Source organism: Echiichthys vipera, assembly GCF_963691815.1.
Source record: "Echiichthys vipera genome assembly, chromosome: 13".
Classification (NCBI taxonomy): Eukaryota; Metazoa; Chordata; class Actinopteri; order Perciformes; family Trachinidae; genus Echiichthys; species Echiichthys vipera.
In genome coordinates this window covers 16,261,177-16,283,967 of record NC_139838.1, presented here as the reverse complement: position 1 = coordinate 16,283,967, position 22,791 = coordinate 16,261,177, and the positions used below count along the sequence as shown (strand labels likewise).

General features: G+C 42.1%; 1 protein-coding gene across 1 annotated transcript in view; it reads right to left on the bottom strand.

The window, feature by feature from the left end:
* Nucleotides 1-202: 202 nt before the first annotated feature.
* kcnq4 (potassium voltage-gated channel subfamily Q member 4) overlaps nucleotides 203-22,791 on the bottom strand; it is a gene marked incomplete at its 5' end in the record, with an annotated part of 45,157 nt that continues 22,568 nt past the window's right edge. Inside the window, 15 exons of the mRNA XM_083925443.1 lie at nucleotides 203-487; nucleotides 906-1,044; nucleotides 1,135-1,266; nucleotides 6,525-6,624; nucleotides 6,708-6,937; nucleotides 8,631-8,687; nucleotides 9,369-9,389; nucleotides 9,792-9,917; nucleotides 11,045-11,133; nucleotides 11,786-11,881; nucleotides 11,993-12,103; nucleotides 12,655-12,780; nucleotides 13,389-13,564; nucleotides 13,779-13,905; nucleotides 14,846-14,936. Coding sequence (XP_083781569.1) covers nucleotides 290-487; nucleotides 906-1,044; nucleotides 1,135-1,266; nucleotides 6,525-6,624; nucleotides 6,708-6,937; nucleotides 8,631-8,687; nucleotides 9,369-9,389; nucleotides 9,792-9,917; nucleotides 11,045-11,133; nucleotides 11,786-11,881; nucleotides 11,993-12,103; nucleotides 12,655-12,780; nucleotides 13,389-13,564; nucleotides 13,779-13,905; nucleotides 14,846-14,936 — 1,819 coding nt within the window. The 3' untranslated portion in view covers nucleotides 203-289. The remainder of the gene's footprint in view (nucleotides 488-905; nucleotides 1,045-1,134; nucleotides 1,267-6,524; nucleotides 6,625-6,707; nucleotides 6,938-8,630; nucleotides 8,688-9,368; nucleotides 9,390-9,791; nucleotides 9,918-11,044; nucleotides 11,134-11,785; nucleotides 11,882-11,992; nucleotides 12,104-12,654; nucleotides 12,781-13,388; nucleotides 13,565-13,778; nucleotides 13,906-14,845; nucleotides 14,937-22,791) is intronic.

The following is a 22,791-nucleotide window of genomic DNA, read 5'->3' as shown; positions in this document are numbered from 1 at the left end:
GTGGGTTGAGAGGCGTGTGCGATGAGCAGCTTTGGCTGAGGCTCCTTGTCAGGTAGAGCCATCTGGTGGCCTCCGTCTGTATCAGCTCTGGAAACACATTCACTACAGCACAAAAAGAGGTGAGGGTGCAGATTTGAAGTGTAAGGGTAAAAATCATCCTGGACAGATATGAAATGATGGATGACGTTAAGGTCAGGCTGCTTGAAGTGAGTGACTCAGCCGCAGGAAGACATACTGTAAAGGGTTTTGTGTCTGTGTTCGAACAGCCAAGGGACTGCTCGGCTCACTGTCATTCCAGGTTGCCGCTCTCAGAGATGTTGAGTGTGTTAGCGGAGGGGAAGAGGTCTCTTTGGTCAGTGGGACTGTGGTAGTCAGATGTCAGGTCGGGGTCCAGGAGGGAGGACAGGGTGAAATGGGAAGAGCCTTTCTTTAGGCACTGGGAGTAGAAGTTGAGCAGGAGGTCCAGCTTGTTCTCTATAGACTGAACCTAAACACACACATTAATGCGTCAAGCTTTTTATGGTAGATTATTTAATCGTTCTTTCTAATGAGATGCAACGCGTTTCTGGACTTTTCTGTCCGTGTTCTGAGCTAAACGATTATACTGATGTCGTTTGTTAGCGTTCAAAAACAATATATCTCATGAGACGTAGCCATTAGCTTTCAAATCCCGATGGGAGCTACAGAAAAGAAAGGCCGATGAAAGGACGCCCGCTGTGTTTGCTCTGACATGCCAAATTACATAATTTCCTGTTCTCAATTGACTGCACATCCTGTAGTTTTTATGGCAGCTGTGTGTTGTTATTTTTTTTTTTTTCAGATCTACCAGAGTGAATGAAAGTCATCGATTACATGTTTATACAGAGAACACAAATGCTATATATATTAAAATCTTCCTCTGTCACCTGTTTCTCCACCTTGACTACGCGTCCCATCATGCTTAGCTCATCCAGTGGGTCCAGTTCTGGCGGTGTCTTCTCTCCTTTTTCGGGACGAGCCTTCTTATCGGGCTGAACGGCTCCTCTGCCAATTATCTGGTCCACCCTTTCACAAAAAAACAGATCACAATAAATATGATGAAGAGTTAGAATAAGAGGATATTGTGGCAGTAGTGGTTACATGCGTGAAACCTACCGCATCTGCAGGCTCTTGATACGGCCCAGCATATCAAGATGTCCAGCGGAGTACTGCTCTATGACGTCCTTCACATCATACGGACGTAGCGTCTCTTTAAACTTTCTCTTGGCCACAAGGAACTTTAAGATCCTGCACAAATACACCAGAATCACTGTTAGCACTCCTCCAAGCACCTTTAAAGTGCCTCACGCCGCACACGCACACATATATGGACGTACAGTAAACCTTTGGAAAAATGCAGGGGCAGGACATCTACAGTATCAAACGATGCAGGGGGACCCTGAGAATAACAAGATTAATTACAGTCAGAGTGACCTTATCGCTCGCAAACAGCCACATAATGAGAGCAACGTTGCCCCCCTACCTAACCATGTGGATATATTGTGATGATGACAAAGTCTCCCAGAGACATTTGCTTATCAGTACTTGCTGTTTCAGCAATTAGCACAAATCCTCAGATAGTAATGGGCAACACACACACACACACACACACACACACACATACACACACACACCGTCAGCGCTTCCCCCTGGTCCTGCTCTTTTGTCAGCATGACAGCCATGTTGGTGCCACTGGTGGACCAAAGCTGCTGCTTTTCCCAATGCATGCATCACCACCCACATCCCAATGTGAGGGGAATCACACGCAGGAATGTAGACCCAGCACAACTGCACTCGGTGAACACTGACAACATCCTCTAGTTGGGCGTCATGCTGGAGGGAGTGGAGGATGTGCAAGAGATAATGGGAAGGGAGCGAAGGAAGTTTAAGCATGTGTGTGTGTGTGTGTGTGTGTGTGTGTGTGTGTGTGTGTGTGTGTGTGTGTGTGTGTGTGTGTTGTGTGTGTGTGTGTGTGTGTGTGTGTGTGTGTGTGTGTGTGTGTGTGTGTGTGTGTGTGTGTGTGTGTGTGTGTGTGTGTGTGTGTGTGTGTGTGTGTGTGTGTGTCTGTGTGTCTGTGTGTCTGTGTGTGTCTGTGTGTGTCTGGCATTCTGTGTTGGTGGGTCATTCAATTCCTTTCTTATCGCTTATGCGATAGGCCGCCCAGAGATGCTGGCTACGCAGAAGGACCGGAAACACCAAATGTAAGCGAGACAAAATATACACAGTCAAGCTGTCATCTGAGGGGGTGGGGGAGGGGGGGGGTATTTTATTTTATAAGGAAATCCTATCTCACACACCCAGACGACTAAATCCACTACAATACTCTCACTTGCCTTCACAGGAGGAAGAAATCACATCAAAGGTGAAGCGGAAGATCAGAAACACTCAGCTGTTCTGAGAAAATGTCATCCAAGCGCATACACATCTCTTTTCAAAACCATACACACGCAAAAATATAATGCCACAAATGCATACACCTTCACACACTCTGGGTCAGAAGTATGTACACACCAACGTAATTACACATGCGTGGGCTAAGCGCATGCAAGTGAATCTGAACTTGAGAGAGGCGTCAGTTTCTGAAATAACCACAGTAACCTTTGTTGAGGTCTGCAACGCTTGCACTAACGGCAGCCACACACAGCGCACAGTTTTGTGCAGTGACCGGTGCTGCAACAAAGAAGAAGAGGAAGGTGTGTGAGGGCAGGAGAAGAAGAGCGAGAGGAGGAGGAGTGGCGGTCAACAGCTGGTGCCATAGAAGCCATCAGCGCTCTCCCCCTTCACGCAGCACTCTGTTTCTTGATGATTCTGCATTTGAGGTATTTTTGCAGGCGGTCTTTTCTTATTTAGATGGTAGATGCAGATTTTTTTTTTGCCAGGGTGGGTCTCAGGTGTGGGTAAAATAAAAGCTTGGGGTGGGAGGGACTTTTGATTTGGATCCTTGGAGGGTTTCTTTCAAACTGCTGACTCTCTGTATCAGTCGATAAAATAGCTTTTATAATACATGGTCAGGTTTGAGGGGGGCCCTACTCACCCCCCAGAAAACGTCTACTTACGGTGCACCAGTCACTGGCAGTGGTACAGTGCGGCTGGCACTGCTCACTGAAAGTTATATTATATATTATCCCTTCCTAATATAAGGAAGTTGAGACGCAAAGATTGGAAAGACAGGAAGTGCCCCAAAAATGCTTGCATAGCTAGTGAAAATATTTTTTGCAATTCAGCGAAGGTGGATCCCTGATAGTCTCCAATGGCAAGGTTTAATCTGGGACTTAACCGTGTGGACCAAGTAGGGTGAGCCACTGCAGGGCCAAGTCTAATTCTTCTACCTACTTGCTAAGTAAACAAAATATTATGCACATGCTACAGTATGTGTGTTCAATCATTCTTACAGGGAAATATACTGTGTAAACATTATAGTAGTTTAAAAATATTACAGCTGGAATGCTATAAAAACTGATGACTGTGAGTAAAGGTCAAATTGTCATGAATCATACTCATTTTCAACTATTTAATTAGGTAAGAACTTCATCCAAGACTGCAAACATGCAGAAATGTTTTGTGCCGTATTGGATTTGTGCGTGAGGAATCACAGTAGAGAGAGGACAGAGATATCACGCCTTGTTTTCCAATCCTCCGCTTCTCCTCTTCTCCTCTGTACGTAAACAGAACACTGTACACATTTATTCAAGCAGCCAGGCACTGATAAACCACATGTTCCCCTCTAAAGTGAAGTCTCAGCACTAAGGCCTGCTGCGAAATTCTGTGTTTCACAAACATCTATCATGAAACTCGCCAAGGCTGCTGTGTGTGTGTGTGTGTGTTAACGCAGTGAAGCACCTGCTGTTTACACACCTGCACTATCTATAGGAACTCCCTCTCGTCTATTGTCTGCAGTACAGAGCAGCTGAGGTCAGAGATATCTGCTGAGTCAAGTGCAAACCTGACAAGAGGCCATATCATAATCTCATTGGCATAATGATATCAAGCAAATATATCACATGCATCCAAAGACTATAAAATAACTACCTGCTGTGTATCCACAAAGAGTTTAAAGGGATAGTTCAGACTTTTTGGAAGTGGGGTTGTATAAGGTGCATCAATAGCCAGTGTGTTACCTACAGTAAATGGCGGTTAATACGGCCCCGGTTTTGGGAAGCGGACAGGAAACGACGGCGGCAACAGCTAAACATATTTTAGCCACCTAAAAACGATATCATTTTAACCATATGCTACGTTTAGAATATTTTCACAGCTTTAACTTTCTCTGTTTAAGTTTACACAGGGGGGACTGAAGCTGTTATCTACGCTCTTGTCAGAGCCACCAGACTTCATCTACTGTAGGTAACACACTGAAGGGCTGCAGGTCGGAGTCAAACCTTATATAGCCTTTGTATATGGGGCGCCTGCTCTACCACTGAGCCACCAGGCGCCCCAGCTGAGTTGTTTTAATAACAGGCACTATGTACTGTACTTATTTATTAAATCATTACAATAATCATATAAAGATTATGACTCAATATCTACACTCATCTACACGCAACAAACAGCAGAATCAAAGACCACACCGTTGACGGTATGCATCTTAACAACTAGGCCACCAGGCAATTTATTTACAGGCATGTCTCAGAGTGCAGTTCACAGAGTGCAGATTGAAGCCCACAGACGGCGTCAGAAACACTGTGGGGGAACAGCCTGACATCAGGGACCCGAAACAGAGTCAATCTAATCCGCTCTCATCAAACCTCTCTGGAGACCAGCCTGTCCCCAACACCAGATGTTTGCTAGCAATTGTAGCCTTGTTTCTGCCACCATCAGTGAAAAACTCTACGCTGTTACTCTACGAGTGTGTGTATAACCCTCTGGGATACCTGAACATTTTAAAATAGAATGTATTTTTACAGTTTACACATGAGTTATTACTAATTATTATAAATTGTGCTGTAGATTTGCCAACAGAGCATTTCTTCACTCTCACACACACACACACACACACAAACAGTGTCCATGATTTATGAGTACCGGGTTTACATGTGCAGAGATTTTGCTTTTCTTCATGACTGTAAGTTGAATAAGGCCATATCCATTCATTGTGTGTCGTGTCTAGGCACATATGGTGTAAGGACATCCATCACTGACGTACTACAGTAACATTAAATCAAAACTCATAGTCAAATTACAGGAAGAGATGACACAATGACAGCAAGCAACATCAACATCAGCACTGCTTTTAATCAATTGTTACAGTTGTCCTTGTCTAAACTGTACAATATCCTTTGTCTCTGTACTGTTGTAATGTACTCTGATCCTGCACCTGTACAGAATCTGTGCTTATTTGTGTGTACGTGTGTGTGTGTGTACTGTTTTATCACGCCACATGACCGGCGTGAATGAGCTGGGCTTGCTGAGCGACAAGGTCACACGAGGGAACTAACTCTGCCTGCAGGAGGGCTCAGTTACCTCCTGTAAGTGGACATTTTTACTCCGTCAGCTGAATCTGCACACGCCAGCACCTGAATGGAGGAGCAGCCTGTTCACCAATTAATGCCGGCTGTCAAGTACCATGAGAATCTCCCATGTCTGAATACACATGCATGGGTTGTTCTTCTGACCAAAGTGACCTTATTCTATCACAGACGGGAGGCACAGCAGCTGCAGCTGCCACCTAAAGGAGCCTAGTCCGTATACCTGGAAACCCAAGTATTTACTGGAACAAACGTTTTTAAGATTTGAATACAGTTGTAAGCTTTCAATGGTATAACTCTCAATCATTTGGTAGAGCACATTTTGAGATCTTGTATTTATCTGTATATTTGTTGTATTTAGCGCAACCTGACTGAGCCATTTCTTTCACTTGGCTGAAGCATTTTACGTCAAAAAATATATGAAAAATTAAAATAACTTCTCCTGTGAATACATTTTTGTATTATTATAACTGTGCTATATAATGTGTTTAGACACCAGCATCCAAAACTGGATAATCGAGACTTTATACTGCACAAATTGTGGGAGAGTTCATGAACTGATGTTTTGATATAGTTTTGCTGTTGTTAAATGTGGACCCCTATTACCTCAATTCCTTGAGATACTTTTTTACATTTTTTGATTGTCCGTTCACCATGGATACATTTGAGAAAAACACTGTTTTCAAGGTAAAGGCGAGATTTTATAGTAAATTATATACAAATTATCATTTTGGGAGTGAAATATTCCTTTAATTATTTATTTATTTTAATGTTTCATGTGTCATGTGTAAAAAGTTTAATTTATTGGGCTTTAGACACTGCTCTTGTCAATATTTTTATTTTTATTTTATTTTAACTACTTTTTACAACTGTTTGTTGGAAAAATACATTTTGTTATTGTGCCAAAAGGGACTAACGTAACACAACTATTTTTCCATTGCTCTGAACTGGGTGGGACCATTACAGGGGTGAAGAAAGACCAGCGTACAGTTTTTCTGAAAAATTAGGTAATGCTAATATACCGTTGAAGGCGGTTCTCACCTGACAGCACGTATAAGTGTCTTCACTGCTGGGATTACCTCCTCCATGGCCACGTCACAATACGGTTTGTCTTCCACACTGTCCTCCCCGACTCCCTCCACTGAAACAAAACAGAGAGAGAGACATTATTATGCAAAAATGATCCTTGTGTGGGTAAAGTGTTTGAGAATGTGTGTTGCCTACCATCGGCAGGTGGACGTGGTTTGAGGCGAAGGGAGGTGCGAAAGCGCGTGCGGTCATTAAAGCTCCAGCTCTTCTGGACCTTCCCTGGGCTGGTGGCCTCTGGGACGTTTTCCTGGCTGGGAGAGCGGCGGACACCGGAGCCCGGGGGCAGCGGTGACGCCTTGCTCCTAATGGTTTGGGATGAGCGGGAATTGTTCATCCTGATTCGATCCCTGAAGCCCATTTTACTGCTGATAGTGAGGATAAAATATTCAAACATCTGTAGGCACCACATTCTTTTTTCTCAATGATCACAAAGTCCATGCCTTTGACCTTAATGGAAAACTAAGTTATTCTGGGAGTTTAGAGGAGCAGCAGAACAGCAGCTTGAGCTTGTTAGAAAAGACTCAGTTAGTAAAAGTGAAGAAACACCGAAATATGGCCTCTGACTTTAACAACAAACAGACAAAACAGGGACACAAACAGACATTTACATTTTGTCCCAACGAAGGACAGACTAGCTGAGTTATCATGAAGGCAGTTTGACCACAGGGACCCCTCAATACTGCTAAAAACTGACTCTGCCCTGAGGATTTGCTTATTTAATGTGCCTATTATGGCATCTGATTCAGCAAAATCAGACTGAAACCTGATTCAAGACTTGCAGTAGTGCTGGGCCGGCGGAAAATGTTCCACCTACCATGAGAATGAAGACACGCTTCCTTAATCCCTTCAACAGAGTGAATAAGCATCAAAACATAGGCTTCAAAGCACAGCCATACAGACGGTGTCTCTATACCACTCACAACAACCTAAGGCAGTGCGGTATGTGAGGTCATCTATTTACAGGAGGAAAGCTATTTGGCGGTCAGATTGACTCCTAACGCTGCTGTTATAGCATGCTCTTGAGACCACTCCTTCTCTGCAGCCACTTACATGTTACACACTGTCACGGATCCATAAGGCAATGCAAACATCATGCACCACAGAGCAATTCCAGCCCAGTCGCTCACTCCCACATTTTTACGATGATATACTCTTTGTTGTGCGTGTGTTGTAGCCGGGGCCATTTAAATTAAAAATTAAATAGTTATGGGAGGTTAGTGGGAAACGGCATTTCATACAAGCAAGCTGAAATGCTTCAGGTAGACCGGAGGAAATGGGGAAGTTAGAGTGAAAGAGCTTTGCATGCTGTTGGGAGAGCAAGTGGATGATTTGGGTGCATTTAGGACCATAAACTTCACTGAATCTTTCCAAAACATTGGAAGGATATCGCATGCATTTTAGCACTTAAAAACCTTTTAGAAATACAGCACAAACATGCTGATTTTGTTGAAAGGTTACATGACTAATCTGAAATAGGAACGCATGCTGAATCATTTAAACCTTCTCTCCAAGAAGATACTATAGTACTATGAGCCAAACAGCTGAATTGAACAACTGCATTGAATTGAAAACATAAAGAAAGTCAGGACTTGGTTTGAGTGAATATTACCTCATTTCATCAGAGACGTTTGATGAAATACTAGCAAACTAGAAACGTGAATTTTTGTCACTTTGTCACAAACCGTAACCGGGACTTCTGTTGTGTTTTCAACACATTGTCTAACTTGACTCTCAAGCCAAACCGAGCAAAATCAGCTCTAGTTTCTGCAGCAGGAAAGTCTGAGCTAGAGAAACATCCTTTCGGGAAAGAGGAGCACAGCATTTCTTCATAGTAAAGGATTCACTCAAGCATTTGTTGACCAGAGTAGAGTGCCTGTTTAATGTATTTAATTGTTAAGAGCTGAATATGGTTGAAAACATTTAGCAAGCTGCTGCACTAGTCAACAAATTTTTGAGTGTTTCGGGCAAGATGAGCAGGATGTGCACGTTAAAAGGAGGAGTAAGAGTGGTGTTATTGATTTTAGCGTGCCCCGTGCACAGGCTTGTTGCCACGGATACCTCTGCTTGCGGCCAGCGTGAATCCGGAAGATACCCCGTTTTTTAGAAAGGAGTTGACTGAGGAGACACACAAGGAACAGGGAGAGTGGGTGAGGGGAAAAGAGGACTGGAAGAGGGGTGGAAGAGGGAGGGAGGGGGGTTGAAGAAGGACAAGAAGTTCTGGGACACAACCTGGGTACGTGGTTAACCCATGAGGATAAAAATGTAGCAAAGGGAGACAGGGTGAGGTGGAAGGGTGAGGTGGGACATCTCTATATTCCAAATAGCCCTTTCCCTTTCCTGATGTTGTTGCCTTACCTAAAACTGGAAAATGCACTTCTGAGAGGCAGTTTTGGATTATGGAGACACCGTCAGTGAGAAGTGAGGAGGTGGGTGTGAACCAGTAGATGGGTAAGGATCGTGCAAAGGTAGTGGGTAATGTTTCAAATGAGTATATTCATCAAGACAGCCCATTAAACACCATGGTGTGACAGCAGCTCCTCCACCATGGTGTGACAGCAGCTCCTCATATCTAAGACATTTTACCAGCAAAACTTTCATTATTCCAGTGCTTCTCTCATCTAATGCATGCTTAAATCCGATATATTATACAATTTACATAATCAGACCTTAATCACTACTAATCACTAATAATCACTACCTTGGCTTTTGTTTACGCTAAAGAAATCCTGAATGTAATGCAGCTAACTATGAACACCCTTTAACCCACAAGCACAGCTCATGACATGAGGAACAAACCTGCATGGAACTTCTGCCTTCCTGAGAACAGGTGGGAGGATGGAGGATGGATGGCATGGAAAGGATACGATGGAAAATAAGGGAAAGAAAGAGGAAGACAGGAAGAGGCAACCAGTGAGTGAACAGCAGGAGGTGGTGGAGATGGCATGAGTATGAGCTAAGCAGACAAAGATGCAGAGAAGGGGTGGGGGTGGGGGGGGGCTGCAACACAGTGGTCTCAAATCAGCATTAGTAAAACATTGTTAGATACACAACACATCCATGCAGAAAGCTCCGGAAGTCTAGATTTTCTTTGTCACCTGTTGGATATATTATTCCTGTTGTTAAAGTTTTGATTGTGTTTTGGTGTCTGTGTGTGTAGGTAGACTTTTGGCCACCTGTCTGAATGTACTGTGAGGTTGTGAGAGGTGACGGGGTGCGTACCTGTCCCCTGACATGTAGGGGGAGCTGTAGGGCCGCAGCCCAGACAGCAGCGTGTTGTAGGAGTTGTGGAGAACCTTCTTGGTGTTACGTTGTCGCTGGAGGTGACTGAACAGTAGCGTCAGTTCTCTGACAACCCCACGTGCACAAATAAACACACACAAAAAAACAAAAAAACACATAACAAATGAACAAAAAACAACTAAATATGGAAAAACTCACAAAAAGGCCAAATCAATGGTCCAAACGCTCAAAAGAAGAGGGATACTTGAGAAAAATAACATGATATGTAAACATTTTAAATTAAGATATTGCCATGCAAACGTCATTATTGTTAAAGGCCCCATATTATGCTAATTTTTAAGGTTCATACCTGTAATTCGGGTTTTACGAGAACATGTTTGCATGCTTTAATGTTCAAAAACACATTATTTTGTCTGTCTTAAACACTCCTTTTTAGCACCTGTCTTTTTAAGCCCCCCCTCCTGAAAAAAACCCAGTCTTCTCTGATTGGTCAGCATTTTCAAGTCTCTCTGCATCTCTGCACCGTCATTGCAGCCGGAGAATGACTGTAACGGCACCGTCGCAACACTTTCCATCTATGTATTTGTACATCCTCATGGCTCATTTGAAGGCCCAGTGTCTGAATACAGGCTGAGTGCATTTCTCTGTGGATTGAGTGTTTCGATACTCGATTTGCTTTATAATAAAAATACATGGTTTCTCACTTTTTACAATATAGGACCTTCAATGTAAAAGAGATGCATGTTCCTATCTGAATTTCTCATGTTCCCCTCCTTTTAAGCAAAAAAAATTAAAAATTAGTCAAATTAATACATAAATGCAAAATATAAGAAACCACTGTGTCGAACATACAGTAATGAAAACAAAATTGAATAGTGGTGGCAGAAGCATTTGAAAGGGCTGGGCCCAAATTTAATTTCAAATTAAAAACTGAGAGGAAAAACATTCCTTTTTACTTAAACTAAAACTGCACAAATGTAACTGAATGGAGGTCTTTATGGACATGAGGTCACATTTCTTATATGTGCTGTGTTTTTTCATAATAGTATGAATGTATGAGCAGGGACAGAACTACACTAATTATTGCACACGATTCTCTGTTTTGTGATGCAACTCTCAAATCTCTGTCTGCATTTATTGAAACACTTTAAACAAATGTCCAAAGACAGCCACAGATTTCTGATGGTTGAATCCACTCAGTGCTGGGCATGTAGACAGATGGGAACACCTACCTGAACGAAGGCAACATGCTGTCATAGAAGTACCATGTAGCTGTCAGGTAGGAGTGTTTTGCATCTGTAGAATAGAGACGCCAGGCAGCCTAAAAAAAGACACAAATAAACACAGAGAGAAAGTTAACATCCACTTATGTGTAAATTCATTAAACACCTTATTAAAACAGCCTCAATTGGGGCTGGTCATGGTCAGGTGTGAAATAACCACATGGTAAAAGACTATTTTAGTATGATTTCCTATTTTTGTGTCAATTAAATACTTGACAAATAAAAAGTGCTGAGTGCTTATTCTGGAGTTTACATACGTCAGTAAAAATACTGGATGTCTGAGCTTGGAAAGTGTGTACAGAAGGTTAGTTTATTATTCTGGCGCCATAACAGATAACAGGTCCTGGGTCCTTGACACAGCTCTCTCTGTCTATAACATGTGAGGTGCCTGGTATTCTTTGATATCGGAGTGTGACTATGAAAACATGCTGTACCAAACATTTCTCTGATCAGATATAGGTATTCATGTAAGGACAACTGAGGCTCCCCTCAAGTATTTCAGATGACATTTTAAGACAGAGAAGTTCGAGTTAATGTGCTTGTTATCGTCAATTTAGACAATGTAATTATGCATCACAGAATCTAGGTGTGATTTCTTTGTTTACTATATTGATTACACTGAAGACGATAAATTATCATATTGAATTACCACACAGCCAAAACCTAAATGACTCTCACTGTGGCCGTTACCTGTATCAGGTTGGCAGCTGGCATCCTCCTCTTCTCAAAGTGCTTCTGCCGGTGCTGCTCTTGGACCTTCAAGGCAAAGCCTGAGCCCAGAATCCCCTGAGGGCCAGAGGTCAAATCAAAGTCACAAGAGCAACACTGACCAGGCTGAGAGGCGCCACTAACAGCGGTGTGAGTAGATACACAGACGTGCGTATACAGGAGACTTACAGCAGGCAGGGCGAAGAAGGAGACTCCCAGAAGAGCGAAGCCAGCAGCTAGGAGCCGTCCTTGCCAGGTACGAGGGGTCTTGTCACCATAGCCAATGGTTGTTAGAGTAATCTGGGAGGAGGGAAAAAAGGGGGAGAATAATTAGATGATCTCACACGCACACAATATGATAGGTCGGTGTGTATTTTGTGCGAAACTACACTTGTCATTTGTGTCATTTCATCACGTTTTGAGAGTCCAGACGTCGCCAATTTTTTAAAATCATGTTACTGTAAATTTGTGTCAGCTGATCTCGTTAGAATGGTCTATAACCCTACTCCTTGACTGTCACCCTGATGATTCCCATATCAATCTGAAGTTTACACAACAGAAAAAGTATAAAGATTACTCTTAAGGGATTTCTCTGTATTTCTACTACCACTGTCATATGTAGAAAAAATGCCCCAAAATAGCCTTAAGAAAAGAAAACATTCTTAAAATACTAAATCACTGCTGAAATTTCTATGCAATCACTGTGGATGAATGTTAATAAGAAGCTGATCTTGAAAGCGTGACATCAAGACTGAACAACACCCAGTTCTCCACTGCTGACACTAAAGGCAATCACTTTGAACAGACATAAACAAGATCCTGTGTGCCTCTGTGTATTATGAACTACTCACAGTCCCCCACCAGAGGGAGTCTGCATAGGTGTTAAAGTCTGAGTTGATGTCTTTCTCTGCCAGGTAGACGAGGAAGGAGGCGAAGATCAGGACCAGAAAACCTATGTACCAGGCTGTAATCAACTCCTGAGAGAGAGAGGCAGAGAGGAGGAATCAATCACACCTGTCAGCAGCAGCAACAGCATCTTCACCATCATAATCCCTGCTGTCATTACCGTATCACTATCATCATTATTGGCTAAAATCCCATCATCATCACATTTGGTGTCCACTTTTGACTTGGCTGCACAGTTCTGCTTAGACAGCCGATGCATCAATTCATCATCATCATCACTACCACCACCGTCCAACTGCGTTCTCAAGCCGACCGGAGGGTGTAAGGTGTTTAGCTCAGCACTAAAACAAACTACTAATTGCCAAAACTAAGCGGCTAAAGAGGAGTTTGGTGTTTAAGGGCAGTGGGTGTAATCAAGTAACATCTGGTCATCAGTAGACTCACCACATATTCCCATATTTATCCCAGTAATAACCATCATCAGCGGCCTCTTAAAAAACGTTACCTTCCTGCTCTTATAATAATCCATAATGCTGTATGTGACCACCATGCACCTGCATACTTATTATTTTCAATGTCTGCACATATAATGTAGGTCATTCATATAAACCAGAGAACGTGTTTTTGTAGTAGAGCATGTGTAAAGGGAGAACTATATTTAGTAGGCTGTCGCTTCCACCTTGCTGTGAGCATAAACCACTGAGCCCAGTAGTTTCCAGGTGCCTCCCCGCCGGTCCATACGGACCATACGCAAGATCTGCAGGAAGCGCATGCTGCGCAGGGCTGACGTGGCGAAGATGTTCCCCTGCGTCCCAGCTGCTATCACTGCCAAAGATGCCACAAACACTATGAAGTCTGTGAAGAAGTTCAGAACGGAAAGACAGAGAAGTCATTACGAGGTGATAAGATTTCACATTTTCCTCGTGAACACACACACACACAAACACACACACACACACACACACACACACACACACACACACACACACACACACACACACACACACACACACACACACACACACACACACACACACACACACACACACACACACACACACACACTAACCTATGACACAGAAAGGCTTCCTGGCAAATCTCAGCCGTCCCTGCCATCCACGGTATCTGCAGCAACAGCCAGCTGCCCAAATCCTGATGAAGTACTCCAAACCAAACACCACAATCATCACAAACTCCTATACACACACACACACACACACACACACACACACACACACACACACACGCACACAAATACAGACACACACAGGTCAGTGACATGCAGCATTCAAGTAAGCGTAATGTTTGACAGATCACCCAAACCAATGTCCCCCACCTACCCAACAACCTTTTTTGTATGTATCACTTGTTTAACATGTGTTTCAGTTTCTCAAAAGAAAAGCATTCCCAATCGCGCATGAACACATCTCCTCGTCATTTGTCAATCTGTAGAAAACTATAACTATATAATATATTTTTTGCCTAACATTAATTACAATTAATTGACTTGGCTGGTAAAGATTAAGGCTAAAATGTTACAAATCAAGAACTGCATGTTCAACACTCAAATATATATATTTTTGAATAAAACATTGAACATCAGATGCCACTGTCAGCCTCCAGATCGTCAGCAATCTGTCGTTAGAGCTGACCGTGTAAGTAAAGTCCATTAATGGCTGATTGCCTGCTAATGGCCGGGTGATTGATTGAAAGACTGAACAGAGGGAATGTGAAAGTCAAGAGTCCGACCATTAAATAACATGTAAAGACAAACACAGTGGGAAGAGAGGGATAGGAGGAGGGGGGGTTTGAGAGAGGACGAGTGAGGTTAAAAAGGAGAAAGCGAGTGTCCATTACCTTTCACTAAAGCAGCTGGAGCAGAGAATAAGAGGGGAGATTATACGATAGCTATTAGGATTAGTGGATCATGTCTGTGATTTCCTGCGCCGTCAACAACACCAATCCTCCCTCCTGCTTACATGGCTGTCTGCGCCTCCACGGGCAAACAAGTACGCCAGCACAAACGGATAGTCAGATGGCGTGACAGTGTATGGAAATAAATGCTTAATTTAGCGCTCACATGTGTGTTTGTGTGTGTGCGTGTGTCGCAAAGTAGAGATGGGGCAGAGGTCTCACCAGGATGAAAAGGCCTTGGTTGGCAAACTTCTGGTGTTCGGGGATGGTGGAGAACACAGATAACACCAAGCAGCTGAACACCAGTAGAAAACTGAAACACAGAATCACACGCAGGTCAGTAAAACACGGTTCAAATACACACATCAGGAACAAGAACACTCACTAAAAAACTCATTAAAATATGCATTGTTTACTCTGAGTGATTAACCAACAGAGAAAATAAGCAGGATGTTGATCCAAAACAGTCAGCGGCACAAGAATCACAACAGTGTAACAAAGATTAGTGTTTTTATGTTAATGAATGTACGGTATAAAATAAATTACAGCATTAATAAACACTAATATAGTAGTTGTAGCTGAACATTTACTCTATTTGATTTCCTGACGGCTGCATTTGAGAGCTTTAAAAACAACAATACAAACTGAATACACATGACATGAAAGCGTCTGTGGATGTACTGAACTAATTCCCTTTGTGAAAGTGAAAGTGTTAAGCAGCATGTCTGTTAACATGAACAACAAAACAAAAACGTGTACTGTACTGTAAGAAGTGCCACTGGGACCCTGCAGCTCTACTGGGACAGAAAATACTGTCCTGCACAAGTTATGGCCACTTCAGTTTAAGAACTACTCCAGAATAAAACACAACATAAATTCTGGTAAATCGGTGTTATGTTCGTGGTGCTCTCATGTTCGTATAAACACTTAATCTCTTCTGCGACACGGGCTCAAGATGAGAGCGAGGTGAGCACATCATTTTTGTTTCTGTTGAGGAACACACTTTTCAACATCTCTTTAAGTTGCCAAAACTATTATTACATACATTTCTAGGTCATAGAGTAACTCTCACATACAGCTATTACATCCGCGATGTGAGGTCTTCCTTTAGAAGAAAACTGATCTCCTGTGATCAAATCTCTTTAGGAACAGGTTACAAACTAACTTAAATAAAATAAGGATGATGCAGAAGGATCACGCAGAAGTTTAACTTCAAAGTAAAAACATTTATGTTTGAAATAGTGTGCTGCTGAAAAGATAAATGTCGGCACTTATGTGGCAACCATTGCACTCTGTCCCACTTGACCAGTGGAAAAAGTTATTGTTAGATGTTTCAGTGGAACTGTCGACAGCAAGATTAAAAGGAGGTACAGTACAACCAGAGAACAGAGAGGTGGACTTCAGAGTTGATTTAAGATAAGGTTGTATTTTCTTTATCCGTCAAATAATTGTATCATTCATATTATTTTATGTTATAATATTCTCAAAGGACGTAATGTTTTCAGCTGTTTGTCTGATTGTCAGGAGGATTACGGAAAAACTACTGGTCCGATTTTCAAAGGATAGTCCATTAAATTGTATCCGTTGTATCTGCCCGGTGATCCGCTCCACAAATATTTTTTTCACTTTTAATAACGTGCTGCATTCATGTGGTGTAATAATCGAAAATGATGTTACCAACTGGGAAAATTCACATGAACCAAACCAGAACGTTAAAGTTGCAAGATAGGGATTGCCTTCGAGAAGGACATCACAAAAATAACTGTTAAAAAAAGTAATGAAAAACAATACTCTGTAATATATTTTACTTTATTTCCAAGGATTAATAATGTGGCAGTCAATAGATACAGTGGCTATGTTTTGTATCATGGCGTGATCACTTAGTTGTATTTACAAAATCTTCTTCTGTGACTAAAAACAAATTACAAAAATAGAGAATTTTGCTGCATTTTATCCATAAGTTACATTGGTTTTTTTTAATCATTTAAGCCAAAGCATATTGATGTAACTGTTCATCAATATGCTTTGGCTTGAATGTGTTTTTAGTGTGGTCAAAACCTTTATCAACACAGTGGCTAACAACCTTTACTGCAGCTCAGCGACAACTACCAAAGCACTTTAACAACATATCTGTGATCAGAGTATCGTGGTATGACAACATGCCAGGTAAAAACAGAGCTGAGTGACATAAGTGAGAACACACAGCAGCACTTCCCACACTTTGAGACATGTTAATAGCAAATAGCGAGGCAGGATTAGCCAGGTGGCAGCTGCTGGTCCAGCTGGTTTGGATGTCAGAGCCCAAAGTTAGAGAACACTTGTTGGACGATAAACCATATCTCATGGTCTCACATAAGGGTGCCCTTTCTCTTGCTGGGCTAATGTCTATGAAATGAAATGCATCTTAAGCGCTGACATTTAAAAGCTGCTTTAAAATGTGTGCAAGTCAGACAACAAAGCAGCAGTAAAGAAACAAATACTGGACTCCATGTGATCTATATCGTCTTAATTGTTATTATGCCACAGAAAAAAATAAAACATAGGAATCTAACTAAAATGGAAGGAGTCTCTGTCCAACTGTCTCCTCTTTGTTTTTCTCAACAACCCGCTTCATACTTGGCAGGTATATTGCTGACCGCCCAAGAAAGTTTAAAAGTATGGGACGTAGTTATGTGTTACAGTATGTACACACACACACACACACACACACACACACACACACACACACACACACACACACACACACACACACAAAGTATAGCGTATTGAGAGGGGACACCTATAAACTGTTCTCCGTCGCTCGCTACAGTACAGATGAAGACAGAGAGACCGGAGATGCTACACTGTAGTAAACTCAATACCGGAGGCCAAGCAATCTGCCCTTCCTGTTTCGAACGGGCACTGCACTAGTAAATCTAAAAGAGACAGAAAAAATAAGAAGTGAAACTTGCAGCTCACCCAAAATAACACACGCATCAGCAGTTACTCAGCAGAAGAGAAAACAATAAGAAAGAAACATTTCCTCTCAGACTAAAACCCTGAGGATCCAATCAGTTGAGACGAAGCGTGAGGAGGTTTGACATGCCAGTCCTGCATCAGCCTTACATCAGAAAAGATAGAGGACAGCAGGAAGGAAGGAGAAGCGAGATGTCAGAGAGGATGTCCTGCATCTTCTTGGCTGACTGATTTGGTCTGGAGGAACCAACTACACAGGGCGTCTGGGATAACTGGCCAATATCTTATCAGAATTTCTGGTAATACAAACATTTTAATGTAGGAGTAGTGATTAATTTGGTCAATCTGAAAAGAGTCAGCCAATGAGCAACTTCTCCAACTGTTTTTGTTTGTCTGCCTGGACCAGACGCAGTGTCCAGATGGCGAGACAGACACCACAAATAGAAAGACAAAGTAGAGCTCAGACAGCTAGAAAAGCACTGTACACCAAGCGACACCCCCAAATTACTACTGTACATTTCTCAACCCAGTGATGTGTGCACGGAGAGGAGAGTTTGTGTTTCAGCCACGGCGTTTCTCAGATGACTCTCTGCGAACAATGCATTTCGGTCGTTCATCAACTGAGTAATGTGCTGACTAAACGGTCTGTCTTTTTCCCCCTCAATTAACTGAAAGCGCTGTGTCCTTCCATAAGGAGGAGATTAGTCGGGGCAACATCTCAGGTTGTTTTCTTTCATTGACTTGTGCTTTATGAGAAGGCAGATAGCCTGATCGACAACTTGGCTTTCGCAAAATGCAGACCTCACATTCCTGTAGAAATAGGTTATGACAGCAACTTTGTGTAATTTAATGCTATCGCTTACATACTGTACAGTAACTCCAAAACACTGCAACGACTTACTGCCAACACTGATCGTCATATCTGTTTATGCAGCCAGTTTGCATAATCACAATGTAGAATTCTGCTGGGTGTCGTGTAACAAACCCATCAAAACTCATCTCGTTCAGACCACAAGCCACATGCAGGCCTCAAATCACAGCATCTGCCAAACACACGTGACTGCAAAGTACCATTTACAACATCTGTCCTGAAGTGCTCCAGCCAAGTACAAGTGTCCTGTGTTGTTTAAAGTGACACTGAGAGCAAACCAGACAGATGATGATGATTATGGTATTCATAATTCTGTTTTTATTGCTGTTACTTTTAATCATCCGATCAAAACCAACAATGCGTCAGTCCATCTCTCAATACTCCAATGACTTGTCTGTGGCTCTGACTCCCAAGCCCATTGGTTGCTTCTAAGCGCAATATTTGAGTTAATATTACAGGTCACATATTGTAAAAATGTCCAAATATCCACGTTTTTTTTTAGAAACGCTCAAGGGTTTTTTGAACATTAAAGCATGTAAACATGTTTTAATAGAAACCCCAAATACAGATATGAACTTGAAAATGAGCGTAATATGGGACCTTTAATACCTGTTTTATGCAGCGGTTTTTTAGTGGCTTCATTTATTAATGGAAATCCACAAATGCTGTCCTCTTTGATTTCATTAGCTGAAGCTCCTCTGCTCGCATCTGCTTTGTTGTTCCCATTACATAAATAAATAAATGTACAAATAAACAAATACTTTAATGAATAACTAAATAGATAAATAAATAAATTAAACTGATGACCACTAGCCTAATGACTGATGCATGTAGAGAGAGAGTCAAATTTCTGCTGAGGGCACACTTTCGCTCCAGTACCCGATCCAGCAGCCCTCCCTCCTTTCAAGGAAATGTCAATTAAAAGCAAAGCATCAGTGGAAATCCATCAAAGCAGCAGATGGGAGAATGAGTGCTTAAGTGATGTGCCCAGACAAAATATCTTTATATTCAAAATATTTCAATTATTTGGAATGGATTGCAAATTTAGGATTAAAAGACAAGGGAACATAAATAATAGCATAAATATTGCTCTCATGGCCAAGACAATAAAAAAATCACTAAATATCTATTTAGAGGTAAAGATCACAATGCCTCGGCTCTGCATATTCAACACAGGATAACGTCTAATCTGCTACGTCTGGCCTGAACATGTGACCTAACCTAGGGGTGAAGGGAGGATAAAGTCAAGTAAAAGCCTGTCCGGTTATACGCATTATTAATGCACGTTATGCTCAATATTTCATGTAGCAAATCAAAAAGGCCGTCATGATATAATGAATAAAATGATTAAATTAAATAAAATAAAAGTCAGCCAATGATGATTTACTGTAAGACTCTATGCATTAGTAATTGCTCCAGAACTTTTAGAAAGAACAATGCACGCTCTGTTACAGTATATACAAAGAATATCTGATTCTTCTCCAGCCGAGTGTAATTTGTCTCGAGGACACTGTGGAGAATCAGGAAAAATGCACAGTGAGACATAAGAACGAAAGTGCACATAACTCTTTTTTTTTTTACAATTTACAGCAACAACTCTAACCGATCACTGTTACCCACCATAAGCCTCTGTATGTATAAAGTGCATGCGCCTCGCGGCCTGTAAGCCCCAGAGGGCCAATGGGCTGCTGGCGGTGCAGACAACATATACATGTACAGCAGCCTACAGGGCAACCAGATTGCTTTTAAGGGAAAGCTAGACATGGTGCTTTTACAGCTGTTTATAGATAAATAGGCATAAACAGTGCTAATAAACATATATGACATTGTGCATAGCTGCATTACACAGTGTGCTTTTCTGTATGTGTTTATGAGATTAGCACTCTTCGCTCGGTGCCCATCAGCACGCCTGGCGTAGGGGAGTCGGACTGTGGGAGAGTGCACCTTTGATTCAATCAAATGATAAAGCAGCCATCAGTTAAACACAACAGAGGCGGCGGAGGGAGAGGAGAGGGTGAAGAGGAAGACTGAGAGGGGAGATGCAGAGAAACTGATGAAAGTGAGGTGGAAAGTTGTGAAGACAGATGGTCGGCAATTCAAAGAGAAAGAAAGGATGATGTTGTGAAAGAGTAAAAAAAGAGAAATGGGGGGAAAGAAAAATCAGGGAAAGGATGACGATGGACATAAAATGAAACGGCCTTGGGGGTCATGTCACATTACCTGTACAGGTATGTGAAGGTGCACGTGTATGTGCTGCACCAGCCCTGATCAATGAGGCTTTCGGGAATTGACCCTCAATCTCTGCACACGTTGCAGCCGCACAAACAAAAAGAAAACATGCACAGAGGCCAATTATTGAACGCACACTTGCAGTAACACCTCCCGCAAGGACGTTCACAGGTAAACATATAGACCCGCTTAAACAAACGTACCAAAAAAGCCCATTTAGAACATGACATTTATTTAAAGCAAAGGCTGAAAGACATGTATGCAACCCTATGTCAAATGTCACATAAGGAAATGCAGCACTTCACACTTTCACTGTGTTTACAAGAGTGCAACACACACACACCTCCCCATACAATGCTAACAGCAGCTAAGGGCTAACAAACAAGCAATGAAGAGAGGAAATATTGAGCTCTGTCCAGAGAGGAGGAGGAGTAGGAGCCTTGTGAACAGTGGGGGGAGGGAGAGGAGAAAGAGAGGAGAAAGGTGGAAACAGTAGAAAGATATTAATAGCATTTCTCTCTCCTTAAATAGCGACCGCAGGCAAAATGTGCACAGGTAGGCTGCAGAGCACATCGCAGCTCAGAACAGGCCAGTCTCCCAGTCCGTTAGTTACCCCCTCCTTCTCCCTCTTCTTTTTCTCCTGGAACAGCAAACTTTTTAAGGCAACAAAAAAACTAAACCAATAAGAGATGAAAAGTGCTTTTTCATGAGTAAAGACGCTGAGTGAGCAATTCCGAGGCTATAGTACTGGCGCATACAAAAAGAGAGAGAAGGAAGGGGGGGGGGGGACCTGACATGAGAGTCTCGTGTAAAAATGAAAGAAATGTGTTTGTTTTCCCCTGAACGACACAAGCTTCAGCAATATTACGTGACCAGATCAATTATTTACATAGCTGAGAGAAACGGCATTATGTCACAAAGGTGCAGCCATGGCAGTTTGCATCACACACAGAACTACCGGACACTTTCGCACAAATAATTTGCTTTATTATATACACAGACTCCTCACGTGCCACAAAAGGGCCAAATGTTCTCCATGGCAGACACACTACTACTGTTCAGCCACACGATCTCCACACACACACACACAAACACACACACACATTCACAGACTCACCAAAGAGCCACAGACTACCGTGCTGTTCCATTGTCTGTCTACGGATGATGCATTTCAAACAGAGTACCAATTAGACTGATACATTTTCCTTGCTGGAGAATGTCACTCCCAGTCACAGCAGCAATGAGAGTATCTGCCATCCACACACACACACACACACACACACAAACAGTTCCTGCACTCTCACTAAGTCAGTCTTACATCACATCATAACAAGTCCTTTGTTCCTTGCTTTTGATTCATTGAGATTAACCCCTTTAGTTGCGCAGAACACCAGGTAAACAGAACGCTTCTTCCTTTTCTTTCTCACAAACACATAATCAAACGATTTAGGCTGCAGCGCTGCAAAGTAAAGTTCCTAGAGTCTTTTAACCAGCTGTGAGGATTTCTAAGGATTTATCTGGGCCCTCAGCCAATACATAGAAACAATTTAGTGACTCTTTTTTAGAGAATGAGGCTTAATGACTCGAGAAAATCCATGAATTCCAAGTGGCATTTCCAATAACGATAACTTAATGGTTTCTTTGGGATTTGGCTGTTTCCAGCATTTTATAGTTTTAGGCATTATTCCAAGTGCAATCATTTTGAATGAATTAGACCACATGCAGAATAGAAAACACTTGCTAAATTCTCTTGGTTATCTGGTATAAAATATCCAACCAAACAAGCAATTTTCTAGAGCTTTAATAACATGTTCCTGTGGCTCAGGAGGCAGCGTGGGTTGTCCTTTAATCACAGGATTGGTGGTTCTATCCTCAGCTCTGCATGTCAAAGTGTCCTTGAGCAACTTGTTCACTTAACATCACTCTACCTAGCCAACTTTAGCAGAATATTTCTAAACAGCAGTATAAAATATGCATTTTGATGTGCGTTGATGGCAAACATAGTTAAGCGGGATAAGTCGTTCCCATCTTCAGTCCACAAGCTTGACGAAAAGATATCATAAAATCCATCAAGCACGCACTGGGCAGAAGGGAGGGTAAACCTGGACCTTAC